General features: G+C 36.7%; 2 protein-coding genes across 5 annotated transcripts; one reads left to right on the top strand and one right to left on the bottom strand.

The window, feature by feature from the left end:
* The first annotated feature begins 521 nt into the window (after positions 1–521).
* LOC110762693 (protein BREAST CANCER SUSCEPTIBILITY 2 homolog B-like) lies at positions 522–9,262 on the top strand. 4 transcript variants are annotated; one of them, XM_088252506.1, is made up of 19 exons: positions 522–1,186; positions 1,493–2,437; positions 2,520–2,644; positions 2,733–2,887; positions 3,264–3,386; positions 3,482–3,667; positions 3,735–3,816; positions 3,916–3,966; positions 4,070–4,145; positions 4,264–4,375; positions 4,468–4,539; positions 5,688–5,883; positions 5,959–6,141; positions 6,337–6,479; positions 6,551–6,613; positions 6,729–6,939; positions 8,062–8,229; positions 8,314–8,399; positions 8,853–9,262. In XM_088252506.1, the coding sequence occupies exons 1-18, from the start codon at positions 856–858 to the stop codon at positions 8,368–8,370; spliced, it is 3,279 nt and encodes a 1,092-aa protein (XP_088108632.1). In that variant the 5' UTR covers positions 522–855; the 3' UTR covers positions 8,371–8,399; positions 8,853–9,262. The 4 variants fall into 4 exon arrangements, with proteins under 4 accessions (XP_088108632.1, XP_088108633.1, XP_021821056.2 ...); XM_088252507.1 differs by having other exon boundaries at positions 6,334–6,479; positions 6,551–6,594; positions 6,815–6,939; XM_021965364.2 differs by having other exon boundaries at positions 6,334–6,479.
* Positions 9,263–9,330: 68 nt separating this feature from the next.
* LOC110762694 (uncharacterized) lies at positions 9,331–10,692 on the bottom strand. The gene has a single exon (XM_021965365.2). It carries the CDS (start codon positions 10,604–10,606, stop codon positions 9,767–9,769), a length of 840 nt encoding a protein of 279 aa, XP_021821057.1. The 5' UTR covers positions 10,607–10,692; the 3' UTR covers positions 9,331–9,766.
* Between the last annotated feature and the right edge of the window lie 5,186 nt (positions 10,693–15,878).

Below are 15,878 nucleotides of genomic sequence, written 5' to 3'. Positions count from 1 at the left end.
ACCCATGAAGAGTTAGACGACTAAGGTTTGTAAACAAAGAGACACCTAGAATCGGTGCTCTGATACCATGTCAAATTGGAGACTATGTTGAGAAGAATATTTCTCTATGTATTGATAGAGCCAGAAGGCTAAGTATTTATAGAAAGATTTACAAACCCTACAAGGAATCCTAGGTTTACTTGGAGACTACGTTTTCATGATGGCTTTGCCTTTTATATTGTAGAATGATCATTATTAAAATACACAATGCATTGCAGTTTATATTTATATAGAAATGGTTTTTATTTTTGTTACAGTCTATGTCTTTTGTTGTAGTTTTTGCTTTGTTTGCATTTTGTGTGTTTTTTTTTTAACATCATTGATATATACATTGTTTTGTTATCTATAACTCTAGAGCATGGAGGATTTGGTACAAATCTTGCACGAATCAGTGTGGAAATTATTATTATTTTTAAAATATTGATTTTTAATATAAATATTGCGTAACTAAAAAAATATCCCCAGCTAAACAAAAGATTCATTGCACTCGCGGAAAGGGCCGTAAACAAGTGGGTGGGTTTAGGGATATCCATCCACCGCAATCCCCTAAAAACACATTTTCGTGGATAACTCATTTGAATTTTGGCGCGCTTTTTATTTTTTAATTTTCCGCCATTTGTCGGTGTTTTGCCAGAAAGCAATCAAATGAAGAGAGGATTGTATAAGTATTTAAGTAAAGGAGATCAAATGGCTGAGACTTTGGAAAGAATGAAGAATTGAATATTCAATTGAAACAAAGCTTTCCTTCGTTCGTTTCGTTCGCAGGTTGCTGACAGATAGGTAATAACCCTCGAAAAAGTCCCAAAACCCTCGAAAATGTCGACGTGGCAGATGTTCGCCGACGCCGGCAACAATTACCGGTGGTATCCCGACACACCAAACGGCGCCGTTTATCCTACTGCTACTACTACTCATCATAGTGATAGTGAAAGGCAGCAGCAGCTCAAGTCGAGCAGTCGGCTGCCTTCCATGGCGGATCTGCTGCTTCAAGGTTGTTCGAAGCTTGCAGAGGCCCAGACTCAGAATCAGAGAAATGGCGTTGATGTTGATGACGGTGTTGGGATGTTCCGCAACGGATTTGGAAGACCCGTCGCCATCAAGCCATCCTCCTTAGCCAAAGCATCGTCGCTTCTTCAAACTGGAACTGGTAATTAGGGCATTCTGCTGGATTTTTTCAATTTCTCTGATTTATTTATTAAAATGTCCAATGCCAAAAGCTTTTTCTTTTCTTTGAGTTTCTGGTGGTCTCAATCATTCTGGGAAATTTGGTTTCTGCTTCTCATATCCTCTGTTTGATTGCCAAGGAAAACCCTAAGGATATGAGAGCAATAGGAAAATGGAAAAAAAATAAACAATTTTATATAATTAGGAACACCTTTATTTTTTATGAATCAATCAACCACAAGTGACCAAATTTTCTAACCTCAATGTGCTGTGGTGTGGTGTGCTGCAGGCCAAGTGCAAGCTACGAATAGTAGAGGTGGTTTCTCTAATTCCCTTTTCCAGACTGGCTCTGGGAAAATGGTTAATATATCTCCGGACGGTCTTGTGAGGGCAAAGACATTGCTTGGTTTGGGAGACGACAATGATCACAGCAAGCTTCCGGGTTTCGACAGTGGTGGGGAGGTTATGGATGCTGCATCCATTTCAAGGTCTCCGTTAATTAATAAGACTGTTTCAGTACAAACTAGATGTAAGAAGAATGAGGCTGATCTAAATTTTATGTCACCTGAAAGGCTTAATTTAACTCCGGACAAACCTTCATCAATCAAGTTCCATACAGCTGGAGGAAGATCTATATCTGTTTCTACTGATGCACTGCAACGTGCAAGGAGTCTACTTGGTGACCCAGAGTTAGGGAGTTTCTTGAATGAGGGGGATGCAGGTGACTCCGTTTTCTCATTTTCAAAAGGTAGAGGACATGATGAACGCACTCCCTTCTCCCATCAGAAAATGACTAGGAAAAACTTTTTAACTAAGACTTCTGTATCTCCACTGCAATCATCCTCTAATCAAGTGCGGTCGTCGTCGGCTATAAATTCCGGCACTAATCTGATTACTCAATTTGATGTTGTTAGGAGTGAAAGTGTCTGTAAGTCAAACAGCGAGTTAACTTATCGGCAGGAGAAGCCCCTTAGCGACAAACCTTGTATCCTCAAGACAGTAGAAAACAATTATTTGGAAAATGGTGGTAGTTTGAGGATTAATCCTGTTGGAAAGTCACTAGCCAAGCCATTGGTTGATATTTCAAATACCGTTGGCACCACTGCTATGAATAGCACACAAATGAGTGGTGTAAAGAGGAGGCTTGGAAGAAGTTCTATTTCTCCATTCAAGAAGCCTCGCACTTCCAACTCCTCCACTCCATTGCATAAGAATGTTCCTCTTGTCCGTAATGGTAAAATTTAATAATCTCTTAATATAATTTTGTTGATATTAGTTACTGAATATGCTTCTCATTTAAGCTACTGTTCCATCAGGTTTGTCTACTTTGTCCTCCGACCATTCATGTTCCAAAAGAAGGGTTTCTACTAGATATCCTTTCTCAGTAACTAGAATGTATGTGAAGAAATATTTTGGAATGCCACCACCTGACCAGAACATGGTATGGAGACTAATAATTTTGTTAATTGTCTCAACAGATTATGTATGCCTTGGCACTGATACTATTTTATGCATCAAAATGAATTTAGTTGGAGTGTTTGTCAGACCCGATGAGAAGAATTACAGCAAGTAACGCAGAAAAGTACATGTTTCTTGATGAATCTGGCTTAAACTGCATAGGAGCAGAAGCTTTTGTCCACATGTTGGCTCGTTCTGGAGCTTTAATGCAATATACTTCCAGAGAGTAAGTGTTACAGTGCATTACAATTTTTCTTCAACATTGCCTGACTAAAGACAATTAGAAGGAAAAGATTGGAGTGCATTTCTCTTTAGCATGCACATGTAATATTGTCGTATACAAAATTTGGTAACATAATTAAAGGTACAAATTTCAAATTCAATAAATACCAAAAATTGAATGCCAGCATAGAACTCACATCTACAAATTGTACATCCAATTGGCCCGATGGTATGGATCACCTGGGTTATCATCTTGGATTTGTTAAGTTTGCACTGTATGGAACGTGTGTGCAGTTCATCAATAGCATATATGCCAATGTTCTGTATCTTTGTTTAATTCTAAACCAGGTTGAGCATTCTTATTTTATTCCTCAATCTAGGTGGGTCACAAATCACTACAAGTGGGTTGTCTGGAAACTGGCTTGCTATGAGAGATGTCATCTAGCTAAGTCGTTCGGAAATTTTTTGACAGTCTCCAATGTGCTTGAGGAATTGAAGTATAGGTATTCATACTTATAAACTTATAATATAGTTGTACAGTTTACTATTGGGGTTTGTGGGACATCCATTGATATCAATATGCAATGCATTTTCACAGATATGAAAGAGAAGTGAATCAAGGTCACCGATCTGCAATTAAGAGGATTCTGGAAGGAGATGCATCCCCTTCTTCAATGGTGGTTCTATGCATTTCAGCTATTCATTCAAATTGTGACCCAAATATGGAGACTAGCTCCAGAGCTGAAAATAGTGGTGCTGCAAAAGTTGAGCTTACTGATGGGTGGTAAGTAATTACCTTTGTGCACTTAAACTTATTTCGAGATGGCATGTAAAATTATCTTGTCTCACAGGTATTCAGTGGATGCTGTACTGGATGCACTCCTGTCAAAGCAGCTTGCTAGTGGAAAATTATTTGTTGGACAGAAACTTCGGGTAGCTAAGATGCTGCTCTATTGTTTTTAGTACGGCTTCTTTGATTAAAGAATTCTGTTCAGAATTGCTGCTTGCTTATAGTTATGATTTCTGATGCAGATCTGGGGAGCAGCACTCTGTGGTTGGGCTGGGCCTGTTTCACCCCTTGAGGTTCTCACTATTTTTTGGATTTTTTTTAAAGTGAAAATAAAAAATATATAAATCTTTACCTCCTGCTATTAGAGGGATTTCTCAGGTTTCTGCTTCAACTCAGGTGGCAAGAACAGTTACTTTCCGGCTGCACATAAATGGAACATATAGAGCTCATTGGGCTGATCGATTGGGATTTTGTAAGAACCATTTGGTTTACATAGGATTTTGGTATATTGTAGTCTCGCACTGGTTTAGTGTATTAACAGTTTTATCTCATTGTCTTCTCATTCATGATTCTCAAATTTATCTCTACAGGTAAAGTTGTTGGTGCTCCCTTAGCATTTAACTGTGTCAAGAGTGGTGGTGGTGCAGTCCCTTGCACTCTTCTAGGAGTCACACGGATATACCCTGTTCTCTACAAAGAGAGGTAATTTGAAATATTATATATGTTTACTTGAGTTGATACTGTATGTCCTTAATTATGAACATAACCACTGTAATATATTTTTTTTCTTTTAGGTTAAGTAATGGAAGATCTATTGTAAGATCAGAGAGGTTGGAGTCCCAAATGGTGCAATCATATCAAGAGAGGTGTCTATTCTGACAAAGCAAACAAACTATAAGTTAATTTACTTTTTGAAAGTATTCGTAATTTATGTTTCCTTTATTCATTCAAAATCTAATTTTTTTAGCTTAGCCTCTTTAAGTGTTCTCCTGTCTAGTTGCTCTTTGAATTTTTTTGACCTCAAGTATGCTCAACATTTTCCTTTTTCGTTGCAAAAATATTTGGATCATATCAGGATTGCGTTATGTTATGCTGTTCTAGATGGTGCTCAACAGAGGTGTCTTATGTCAAGTTTGCCTTAAAATCCAAAATTGCTTCAATATTTGATGGGAGCTACAAGATTGTTCTAGAAAATTTGTGACTTTTTTAGTTTAGGAGAAACCATTAAATGATTTGTTACATGATTGTTCATGTTATGCTGTTCTAGGTGGTGCAGGAATGCATGACTGAAAGCAGGCCCTTTAGCATGTGCTTAGGTGGGAGAACTAGATATGCTGAAATGGATGACTGGCTTGCCAAAGATTCTTACAGTAAATAAAATATGTTTCAAATGAAAAGTTAAAATGAATTGGGGAACAGGAAGTGTTGTGCTTATAAGAATACTTATAACTCATATTAATCTCAACAACAGCCTTATTATGCGGGGGCTGATTTTTCTTTCAACAATGACCTTAAGACATCTTCAGCTAAATTATTGGATGGAAGTAGAGTATAATTCTGCTAGATGTAAATATCAAGAATTATTGATTCTTGAGATTTAAACTCATGAGAGTTGTACTTCTTTAGAGCTAATAATTTTTGTGTGTGTATGTACTTGGATCTCAAATTGATCTCATGCTACAAAGATACTTTTATGTCAAACAAACTTACGCTTCATCAGATCAAAGTACACTCCTTTTCAATCATGTAATATATCCAAAAAATTATAATAATCCATGTTTTAGCTATTTTTATAATGAAAAGTATCATTGCACATTTACCGGTAGATATTTGGTGAAATAAGAATACACTGTCTTAAAGTTTGTTTAAACAAAAAGATGATTTCTTTTTGGTGTTATACACTGTCTTAAGCTTTTTACATCAAATTGCAAATACATCCCTGATGAAACTTTAAGACATATTCTCTTGCAAGGCCTTTCCTATTTGCTGTGATTGATATTTCTCTTGGGTGCAGGCGCTCTAATGTCATAGAAGGCATTATATCTGAGTTCCAAAGAGGACTAGAACATTCACATTTGTGTAATGATAGCGATAGTGAAGGGGCAAAACTCTTAAAGATACTAGAAACAGCCACTGAACCCGAAATTTTAATGGCAGAAATGAGTTCAGAACAGTTGAAATCTTTTACCAAATATCGATCAAAGCTGGAGGTAGGTTTCCAATGTTTTGTTTGAATGAAAGTCTGGTATAGAACGAGATTTTGATCATGGCAGGTTGGAACTTAGGCAATTAAGCAGTCAGACATGGAGAAATCAATTTTGAAAGCACTGGAAGATGTCGGCTTAAGTGAGAGGGAAGTCACGCCATTCATGAGGGTGAGGGTGGTTGGACTAACAAGAAAATTATGTCATGGGAAAGACAGTTCTAAGGAAGGCCTAATAACAATCTGGAACCCATCTGAGAAGCAGGTGAACCCAAGTGTGTTATTGTATAGATCCCCTTTTAATATATATTTTGTTGATCTCTCTCTCTCTCTCTCTCTCTTTCTTACCCCATGTGTGTTTATGAAATATAAATGACGAGTCTGCTCCCTTGAACAATTATTCTCTGAATGCTACAATGCCACATATGAACATTACCAAGTTTACCTTCTGATACAGCAGAAGACTGAGCTGGTTGAGGGACATGCATATCGCGTTTCTGGACTTATACCAACAAGTTCTGATGTGGATACTCTACACTTGCTAGCGAGAGGATCCACAACAACATGGCAGCCTTTATCTCAGCAGGCAGTCGAACACTTTAAGTAAGTATTATGTTTTTTATTTTCCTATATTTTCTTTACTTATTTTAATAAAATGACTATATCCATCTCAGGCCTTTTTTCAATCCTCGCAAATCAGTCTTATTGTCAGATTTGGGTAAAGTTCCTCTTTCCAGGTTAATCCTAGACTAAGCCTATGCTTTTGATATTGATTCTTCTGTTTGTTCCCATAGAAAAGTAATGTTGAATTAATTGATTTATTTTTTGGGGTTGTGGGGGGGTGTTATGCAGTGAATTTGATATTGCTGCATTCATTGTGTTTGTGGGGGAGGCATATATAGCTGCTCACCAGAAGAAACAGTGGGTGTTTGTGACAGATGGCTCCATATCTGAATTAAATTCAGAAGAATCATGTGATTCTCTACTGGCCGTCTGCTTCTGTTCACCATACATTGGCGTTGATTCAATTGCTCCTATAAACTATAACCTCACAGGATCAACGGTATGTACTGTTCCTTCTCAATAGTCAACCTCAGAAGGTCACCGCTTCATATAAACTAATGAGAAAAATCATCATGTGAGACACTGGTACTATCTTGAAATAGAATATGAAGGTGGCATTTCTTAGTTTTATTTTGATCCTATATCTGAGTAGATCTGAATTTGACCTTAATGTTTATGTCTGAATGATATGTTTGTTTGTTTGATATCTTCTTTTTCTTTGTTTCTAGTCTAAAAATAAGTTTCAAGTCTGCTTGTTATATACCATAAACATCTTAAAACCAACAATTGACACATTTAACCATATGAGTTGTATGTTTATGTTTGCACTTAGAACATCTTCCTTGGTTCTTTTTAATAAGAAACATAATTAAATCGAAAAAAGTATAAACATACATACAAAACACAAGGTGTGCATTTAAAGCAATATAAAAAAAATCTTACTATAATACAAAAGGCTACCTTTATACATTTTGAACTGTCTTCTACATACCGGCTACCGTCAGAGCAGCAAAAATAAGGGCAACCTTCATTAAGTTAAAATTCCAACTAATTCAAGATATCGGAGTAACTTAGATGAGTTATTTCAAGACTTTTAGCCCAGAAAACAAAACAGCCTCTAAATGTAATTTGTCTTCGTTAATTGATTTGGTCTGCAACCACTTTGATGTATCTAAGATTGACAACTTTCATCGTGCCCTTTTGTTTAATTTGAGGGAATGATTTACGATCTTCATTAGGAAGTCATATAACCCATTAATTATGGTCATAGAATCTTTTAAGACACAAAAAGTACTATTTGAATGTGCTGCCTCTTAATTCCATACTTGGATGGTAACTAGATAGAAAGCATTTGACTTCACACCCATACTTGATCCATTTGGTTAGTAATTAACAAAATGCAAGCCCTCCTCACAAGGAATCCCTACCTAGAATATCGAGGTGTATGAAGTATGTAAAAGTTGGTTTCCATTTTTGGAGATCGAGTTGTGGGATTAATATCATACTCAAATTTCTATTACCACATTCTCTCAGTAATCAACCCTCCCATTCTTTCCCAAATGAAACCATCCTATTGGCTAAAAGCAGTCTATTTATAATCTTTTATATTTCTTCTTTACAGGTTGGGTTTTGTAATCTTACCAAGAGAGAAAAGGACCAAATGAATTCCCTTTGGGTAGCAGAAGCTACAGAAACTTCAGCTTACTTTTTAAGTTTTGACACTCCACGTTGTTCTCATCTCAAAGATGCTGCTGTCTCCACTGAAAGATGGGGAAGGATCTCTAGCTTGGTCTGGATTTTGAAACTTTGTGTGCAGTTAATTGTATTGCCTGTGTTGTTCTCTATTGATCCTTTTCTTTTGTTCTGCATGCAGACTATCAATAGGCTTAAGGAGAGGGTTCTGTGTATTACTGGTGCTAGCGAAGGATAGGTGGTCAAAGTAGCTGATCTCAATTATGGGTAAGTCTCTTCATATACCTCTGTTCTCTTACATCAATGAGGATATGTGGTCAAAGGAGCTGATTTCAATTATGTGTAAGTCTCTTCATATACCTCTGTTCTTTTACATCAATGAGAGGCTACCTGTAGCTTCTATATTGTCACATAGAAATTTTTTATTTTTTATTTTCCAATGAGTTGAGTGATAAGAACCGCATGGCTCAGTTCAGGTTATTAGCTTGTACTATTCCTTAAATTTTACTCGACCTAGATTTTGACTTAAGATGCACTAAGCTGAGCTGGGTTCTGCAAGATAAGTAACTATGCTGTAAGCTTACGTATAATTAGGATAATTTACTTTTGAGTTTCATAGGAATTTCGTCACTTCATGATATGAAAAGGTTCCTGTTGGATTTATCATTGTCTTCTTTGCACTTAAAATGCTTTATTGATGTCTGATTTCCTTTCTCATAGATTTTCGTTACCAACATCCAGTTGGTAGGAGTTTCATCTAGAAAATAGCAAAAGCATGAATGCTGGGAAGAAAGTAGCAAGAGCTTTCTAACTCTGCATATACAACTCGATGCCATTTTCTAATGAAGAATGCCACGGTTGGTCGCCCAAGCGCGCAACACTGCTCTTTGTGAATTGGTACTCTCAAATGGTGAGCATTTTGTAATTGGCAAGACATTACAAATTGATTATTTATTTAGAAACTCAAACTTCTGTCTACTTGCTGACGGCCATTGGGTATAGCGGCACCTCATGTGCCTTAATAGTAAGGATGGAGTTTGAGTTTTTTTGGCACAATTCCTTGTGGTTATGTGCGTTTTGTGCCTCTTGCTTGTAAAAAGAGAAAAGAAAAGAAAACTTGTATTCTTTTATATGCTTCCCAGTAGGGAAAGGAAGAAAGTGTAGCAAATTGTGGATACACACACACACGCACATAAATGGAAATAGTTGGAGATTGTTCAAAAATTAACTCAAATTCATTCGAAGAATTGATGATGTAAAGATTCTTCTTTGGTAGTTCAAGGCCTCTCCGATATGGAAACTTCTCTGCCATTCGGGGCGGATAAATGTCAGACATGTAAGCTCTCATGAACAATTTCCACTTGGATTGAAAAGTGAATGAGTGCAATGAAAATCATCATAAACAAACATCATGTTACATTCACGATCATGAGCATGGATGATGGAAATCACGATGGAGACTTGGGTAAGTTTTAAGGCTCATCAACAACTTTAACTTGTCTTCCTTTTCTTTTTCCAGTAGTAATGTGATATTTTGAAAGGCAAATGCAAGGTGTTTCTGCAAAATGATAACAGGGACGACGAAGTAAACCTAATAGGTATTGTATTGTGTTTCGAGCTCAAGGTGCCTCGCATCAGTTCATCAGTTTGCCATTGATTTCACGCATCAATAACTTGGAGCTATCAACAACGCGTTTGCTTTCATAAACTATATAACTACACATTTCATGCCTGGGTGCTGGTTTGAGCGATCTTAATTCAACGAGGGGATCCGTAATCTGAGACTTACTGCACATCTCCCTCGCTGGCTGGACATGATTCCACCAAAAATCTGAGAGAACCATTTTCAAAACATCCCAGTATTCTGCATCCCGGTATAACCTGAATAGGCTACTCCCTTTAGGAGTCCAAACATAGAAATCCATCCAATCCCTGTCAAGTATTTCCATTAAACCCTGAGCCTGTGGAACACAGTACAGAGGAATTCGCGACCAAGGGGTAGCCTTTTTCATATTTCCATCGAAAAATGGGCACTTAATCTCCAGTACTCCTCGTGAAGACAATCCGTATACCAGCCTATCAACCACCCCGTCTGGTGAAGCTCCTAGCCAATCATCTCCAGCATTTGTATTACCATAGACTTGAAATTCAGGAAACAAGACAGAATTTCCTGTTATCAGCTTGTATCTTTCAAGTGCTTCCTCTTCTTTGATATTGCTCCAACAGGTACTCAGGTTACCCGAAAATGGCTCAATTGCTCCAATCTTCTCTAACCAAAGCTGGAGTCTTCGGCGACGAAAAAAACCAACGGCGGCAGCAAAAGTGCTAGCTGTCAGTTTATGTTTTCTGTGTCCTTGCCAATTTTTGAACCAGTGCTGAAGACCACTTGAGTGAAGAACAGAATAACCTCCAGATGAAACAAATCTCAGAGAGCAATGAGAAGGATTGAGAACTTGTCTGTGGTTAACAAGCATACTATTACTATGAAAAGAATTGGTTGCTCTACTTTCTCCGGCGAGCACGGGGAAGAAGAAGATGTCGACTGACCTAATTTTTAATATCTCAAGTGACGACGTCGTTTGCTAAAACAGGATTTATAATATATTTTTGAGAGTTTCACTAAAACACCCAAAATGAGGGCTGAAATTATAAAAAAACCCAACACCCAAAACATTTTATAAACACACCCAAAACCCATCATTACACACACTCAAAACCCATTTATAAACACACCCAAAAAATATACAACTGTTGATTTTGGGTGTGTTTCTATGTTTAAATAGTGTGTGAGTTTTTTTATAAATACATGTCTAGGATTGGGTTTATTTATAATAATCTAAATATTTTTTTGGGTACATAAATCTGTTTATGGGTTTGGGTCTTAAGCAATAGTATTAAAATGGGCTTTGGGTAATGATATGTTTGGGTGGAAAAAGCTATACACACCAAAAAATATAAAGAACCAGAAAAGAAAGCCCAAAATGCTACACTATATTTATAATTTTCAATTTTTTATTTATTTAAAATTTGTTTTAAGTTATACATATTTATTAATATATATTAATATATATTTTTAATAACCGTATCCATGACGTATCGTATCCTAATTTTTGGAAATTTACCGTATCCCCGTGTTGTATTGTATCGTATTTATATCCGTGTTCGTGCTTCTTAGATCCCTAGAAAACCTAGGATACTTGTCAATAAGGGCAAACAAGAAGCAATTTTCACTTCCCAAAAATGAGTGATTGAAACCTAAAAATAAATATATAAACCCAAAAAAAAAAAATATCCTCAAAGCATTAACTAGCAAGTAACACTTTACTCATATAATATGGTTATGATCACAAAAATACAAAAACCATGCTTGAACAACTTATCAACAGCTTATGGTCACAAAAAATTAGAAATTGTCTGATACTAATGAGAGATGAAAGAGACGAGAGTGGAGTCTGACCTGGGATTAAATTGATGAGATGATACAGACGAGACGAGGTGGCTGTCTGAGAGAGAGAGAGAGAGAGAGAGAGAGAGAGAGAGAAAGCTAAGCGTCGAGTCCAGACCAAAGAAGGAAGAAAGAACGATACTTCCATTTTCCTATGGTCGATTTTATTCCAAAACTGTAGAACCGTCACATATAACAATCATAAAGCGCTATGTGTATTTGATTTATATATATGTTTGGAGTGCAATTTTTAAAGTCGCTAAAAACTTTTAGAAAAAGAAAAAAGAAGACATCAAATTAATTCTAGGGAGCTTCACTAATATACTCAAAATAGGGGCTGAAATTATAAATAAATAAATAAAAACCCCCACATGGAATACACTTTAGAAACACACCCAAAATCCATTTACTACATAAGAAATTGGTGTTGAAGTTCCTATAAATTACGGGATTGACACTGATCAAGCCTAACACAAAAAACTCAAAAAGCACCTAAAACAAGGCTAGGCCAATTTTATAAAAAAAAGCCCAAACATTTCATTACAAACAAAACGTCTCGAAAACCGTAGTTTCATTAACGCGTCTTCACTGCCAACCGTCTCTTCATTACACCCTCTTCATCAATGCGTCTTCATCAACCCGTCTCTGTAAATCGACACTCCATAACCATCACCAAGCTTCATCTACTTACAAAAACCAACATCACTATTCACTTGTTTTGATTTGTCTCCTGTGATGGTAGGGTAAAGTTCCCCATTGTCTTGAAAACCATTAATTGGTCGACAAGTCAACTTTCTTTAGTGTGCGAGCGTGCCACTGCTAGCAATAAAAATTCTAGCAGACTTCTTTAAAAATAGATAACTTGAGCCCCAAGTTACTGATTTCTAAACAAACAATTGTGAATTTGGGTGAGGAATATCTCCCAAGTAAGTTCTTTTCTTGCCTCAGACTGGTGAGGACTTCACAATTTTTCTCAGTATAAAACGGATAGTTCTGGCCAGAATAGATGGTGAGAAAATGGATTACTTTTAGACAGAACTCTCTTTTACAAGACTCAAAAGGGAAAAACTGACTCCGAGAAGAGAAAAAGACGTATGGGCTTCCATTTCTGCCTAGGCAGATGCTTCTAATCCAGGCTGGATTGGATATGACTGTGCTGGACTGGACTGTCAATAACTTCAACTGATCTGTTTCAACTGCAAATCGATGCCAACGTTCGAGTTTGGCAGAGCTTTCAATTTATTTCAAACCCTGGAACGGCTTTGGTCGGGCAGAATTAGGACTTCTTTAGTCTGGAAGAGGCAGAAGTGGCTAGAACTGACTACTGAGCTGGAGCTTTACTGTGGTGTCTAACCTGCTTGATCAGGGCTCTTCATAAATTTGTTGAGGTTTTCATATTTGTAAAAACCTGAATTCTGCTTTCTTTGACTTATGCTGAACCAAATTTGTAACGAGAGAAATCTCGTTTTGAATGATTTATTTCTCTAAGTCTGAACTGAAGTTGGGTGTCTTGATTGGTCTCTGTTTGAAGGCTTTTGGGATCAAATGAGCATTTTGAGTTTTTGTCTTTTGACTGATTTTTGGTTGTTTGAATTGGTGATCCTTTGCTCTGTTCACCCTCTCTTGTATTTATAAGAAATGTTTTGGGAGTGGGGGTTCTAATTTCTTTTAATAATGGATGCAAAAAATCTCGAAAGATCTTTTATTTTAAAAAGCAAAAGAAAAGGGGTTTTATCAATCTTGGCAGTTTAAGTCCTCAACGATCAGTTTATGAAACAGTCACTTCTCTGTTTGAATGGGGAACCTCACCTTCTTTTTTCCAGTTTAACGGCTCTTTCAACCTGTGATGGTAAGTTTGATTTTCCAGTTTTAGCAACTCCCTGTTTCCTGCTTATCTCTTTTTAGAAAGCGTAATCTGCGTATCTTTTTGAAAATGGTGCCTTTTTTGGAGCAGAGAAAATATCTCTGAATAAACAAAACGGGTTTTGATTTCTTGGTAGCAGAGTTTTTCAGAGATGGTCTTCTTTATACCTGCCCCTGTTCATTCCTTATTAACTTCAGTTGAAATTGTTTACTTTTCCAAATCAGAGGGTCACGTGGGTCTGTTTCTCCTTTGGGCTTCTCTCTTTTTCTTTTAATTTAAAACCTGCCAAGCCCATTTTTGGTTCAAGCCCAATTTGAATTCCTTCGAGGCCCAAGTCATGCTTGTGGTTTGATAGTTTCTGGGCCTCTTATGTTGGGCTTGAAATGTATAGTCTAGGCCTGATTTTTGTTGGCAGATGTTTCAAAATTATTGTGGGCTTTCTGATTTTGGACTGGGCGCATCAAATTTAGGCCCAAACAACCACACACTAACCTCCACCTACAAAACCATGAAAATTTCAAGCAGAAAATGCTTCAAAGGTAAGACCTTTAAAAACCACACATTTACTGTACTGTTGATTAATGGCTGTAAAATTCCAGTCTAGGGTAATAATGCTGCTAGTTTCCTATGACATTCTATTTCTAATGCATGTCTACCCATGTAATGTTCCAGTCTAGGGTAATAACACTGCTAGTTTACTGTCATGTTGATTAATGGCTATAAAATTCCAGTCTAGGGTAATAATGTTGCTCGTTTCCTATGACATCCTATTTCTAATGCATGTCTACCCATGTAATGTTCCAGTCTAGGGTAATAACACTGCTAGTTTACTGTCATGTTGATTAATGGTTGTCATGTTGCTATTTCTAATGCATGTATACTTAAGAAATGATGAAGAAAGAACAAACCAGACCAACCTCCGAACCAAAAGGCAAACAGTTATCATCCAAAAAGAAAACGAACCAGAAGCCAAACAGATGGGATGACCCAAACTATGTGCAGATCAAGAGCAAGATGCTCATTTTACAACAACAATCGACAACATCAGAGACAAACTTAAACAACGGAATGATGTCTTGACACTGCTATCGAAGACACCTTTTTGAACACTCATAGAAGCATATATCCAGAAAAGGTTAACAAAGGTAGAGTGCATGAAGTCTAATTATGACATCGTGAGACTCATACAAGACTATAACACAAAGACGAGGAAATTCAAGTTTCATGATGGTGACAGTGAGATGAAAAACCAAGATGTGGCTGAAAGTTTTGGTTTGCCAAACAGAGGCAAGAAGCTACCAAGCACAACAACTTCAACAAGGCCAGAGTTGCATTTTGTGAAGAAATACTTCATGGGTTATAAGAAGATAACAAAGACTTCAATTGATAAGTGCTTGAACTTGGCATTTGAAGATGAAACAGAAGAGCGTCCTATGGATGTAACAAGATTGAAAGTTCTTGGTTACTTCAATTTCAGAGAGCAATGAGAAGGATTGAGAACTTGTCTGTGGTTAACAAGCATACTATTACTATGAAAAGAATTGGTTGCTCTACTTTCTCCGGCGCGCACGAGAAAGAAGAAGAAGATGTCGACTGACCTAATTTTTAATATCTCAAGTGACGACGTCGTTTGCTAAAACGGGATTTGTAATATATATTTTTTTTTACATAGATCTGTTTATGGGTTTGGGTCTTAAGCAATAGTATTAAAATGGGCTTTGGGTAATGATATGTTTGGGTGGAAAAAGCTATACATGCCTAAAAATATAAAGTATCAGAAAAGAAAGCCCAAAATGCTACACTATATTTATAATTTTCAATTTATTTATTTATTTAAAATTTGTTTTAAGTTATAAATATTTTTAATAACCGTATCCATGACGTATTATATTTTAATTTTTGAAAATTTACCATATCCCCGTGTTGTATCATATCGTATCACCGTATCCGTATTTGTATCTGCGCTTCTTAGATCCCAAGAAAACCTAGGATACTTGTCAATAAGGGCAAACAAGAAGCAATTTTCACTTCCCAAAAATGAGGGATTGAAACCTAAAAATAAATACATAAACCAAAAAAAAAAAAAAAAACTCAAAGCATAAACTAGCAAGTAACACTTTATTCATATAATCTGGTTATGATCACAAAAATACAAAAACCATGCTTGAACAACTTATGGTAAAAAAAAATCAGAAATTGTTTGTCTATAATCTGGTTGTCTGATACTGATGAGAGATGAAGGAGATGAGAGAGGAGGCTGATTTGGGATTGAATTGATGAGATGACACGGACGAGACGAGGTGGTTGTCTAAGAGAGAGAGAGAGAGAGAGAGAGCTGAGCGTCGAGTCCAGATCAGAGAAGGAAGAAAGAACGATACTTCAATTTTCCTGTGGTCGGTTTTATTCCAAAACTATAGAACCGGCACATATAACAATC

The sequence above is a fragment of the Prunus avium genome, chromosome 4 (assembly GCF_965620075.1).
Source record: "Prunus avium chromosome 4, drPruAviu1.hap1.1, whole genome shotgun sequence".
Classification (NCBI taxonomy): domain Eukaryota; kingdom Viridiplantae; phylum Streptophyta; class Magnoliopsida; order Rosales; family Rosaceae; genus Prunus; species Prunus avium.
The sequence above is the reverse complement of the archived record's forward strand: the minus strand, read 5'-3'. Positions and strand labels throughout refer to the sequence as shown.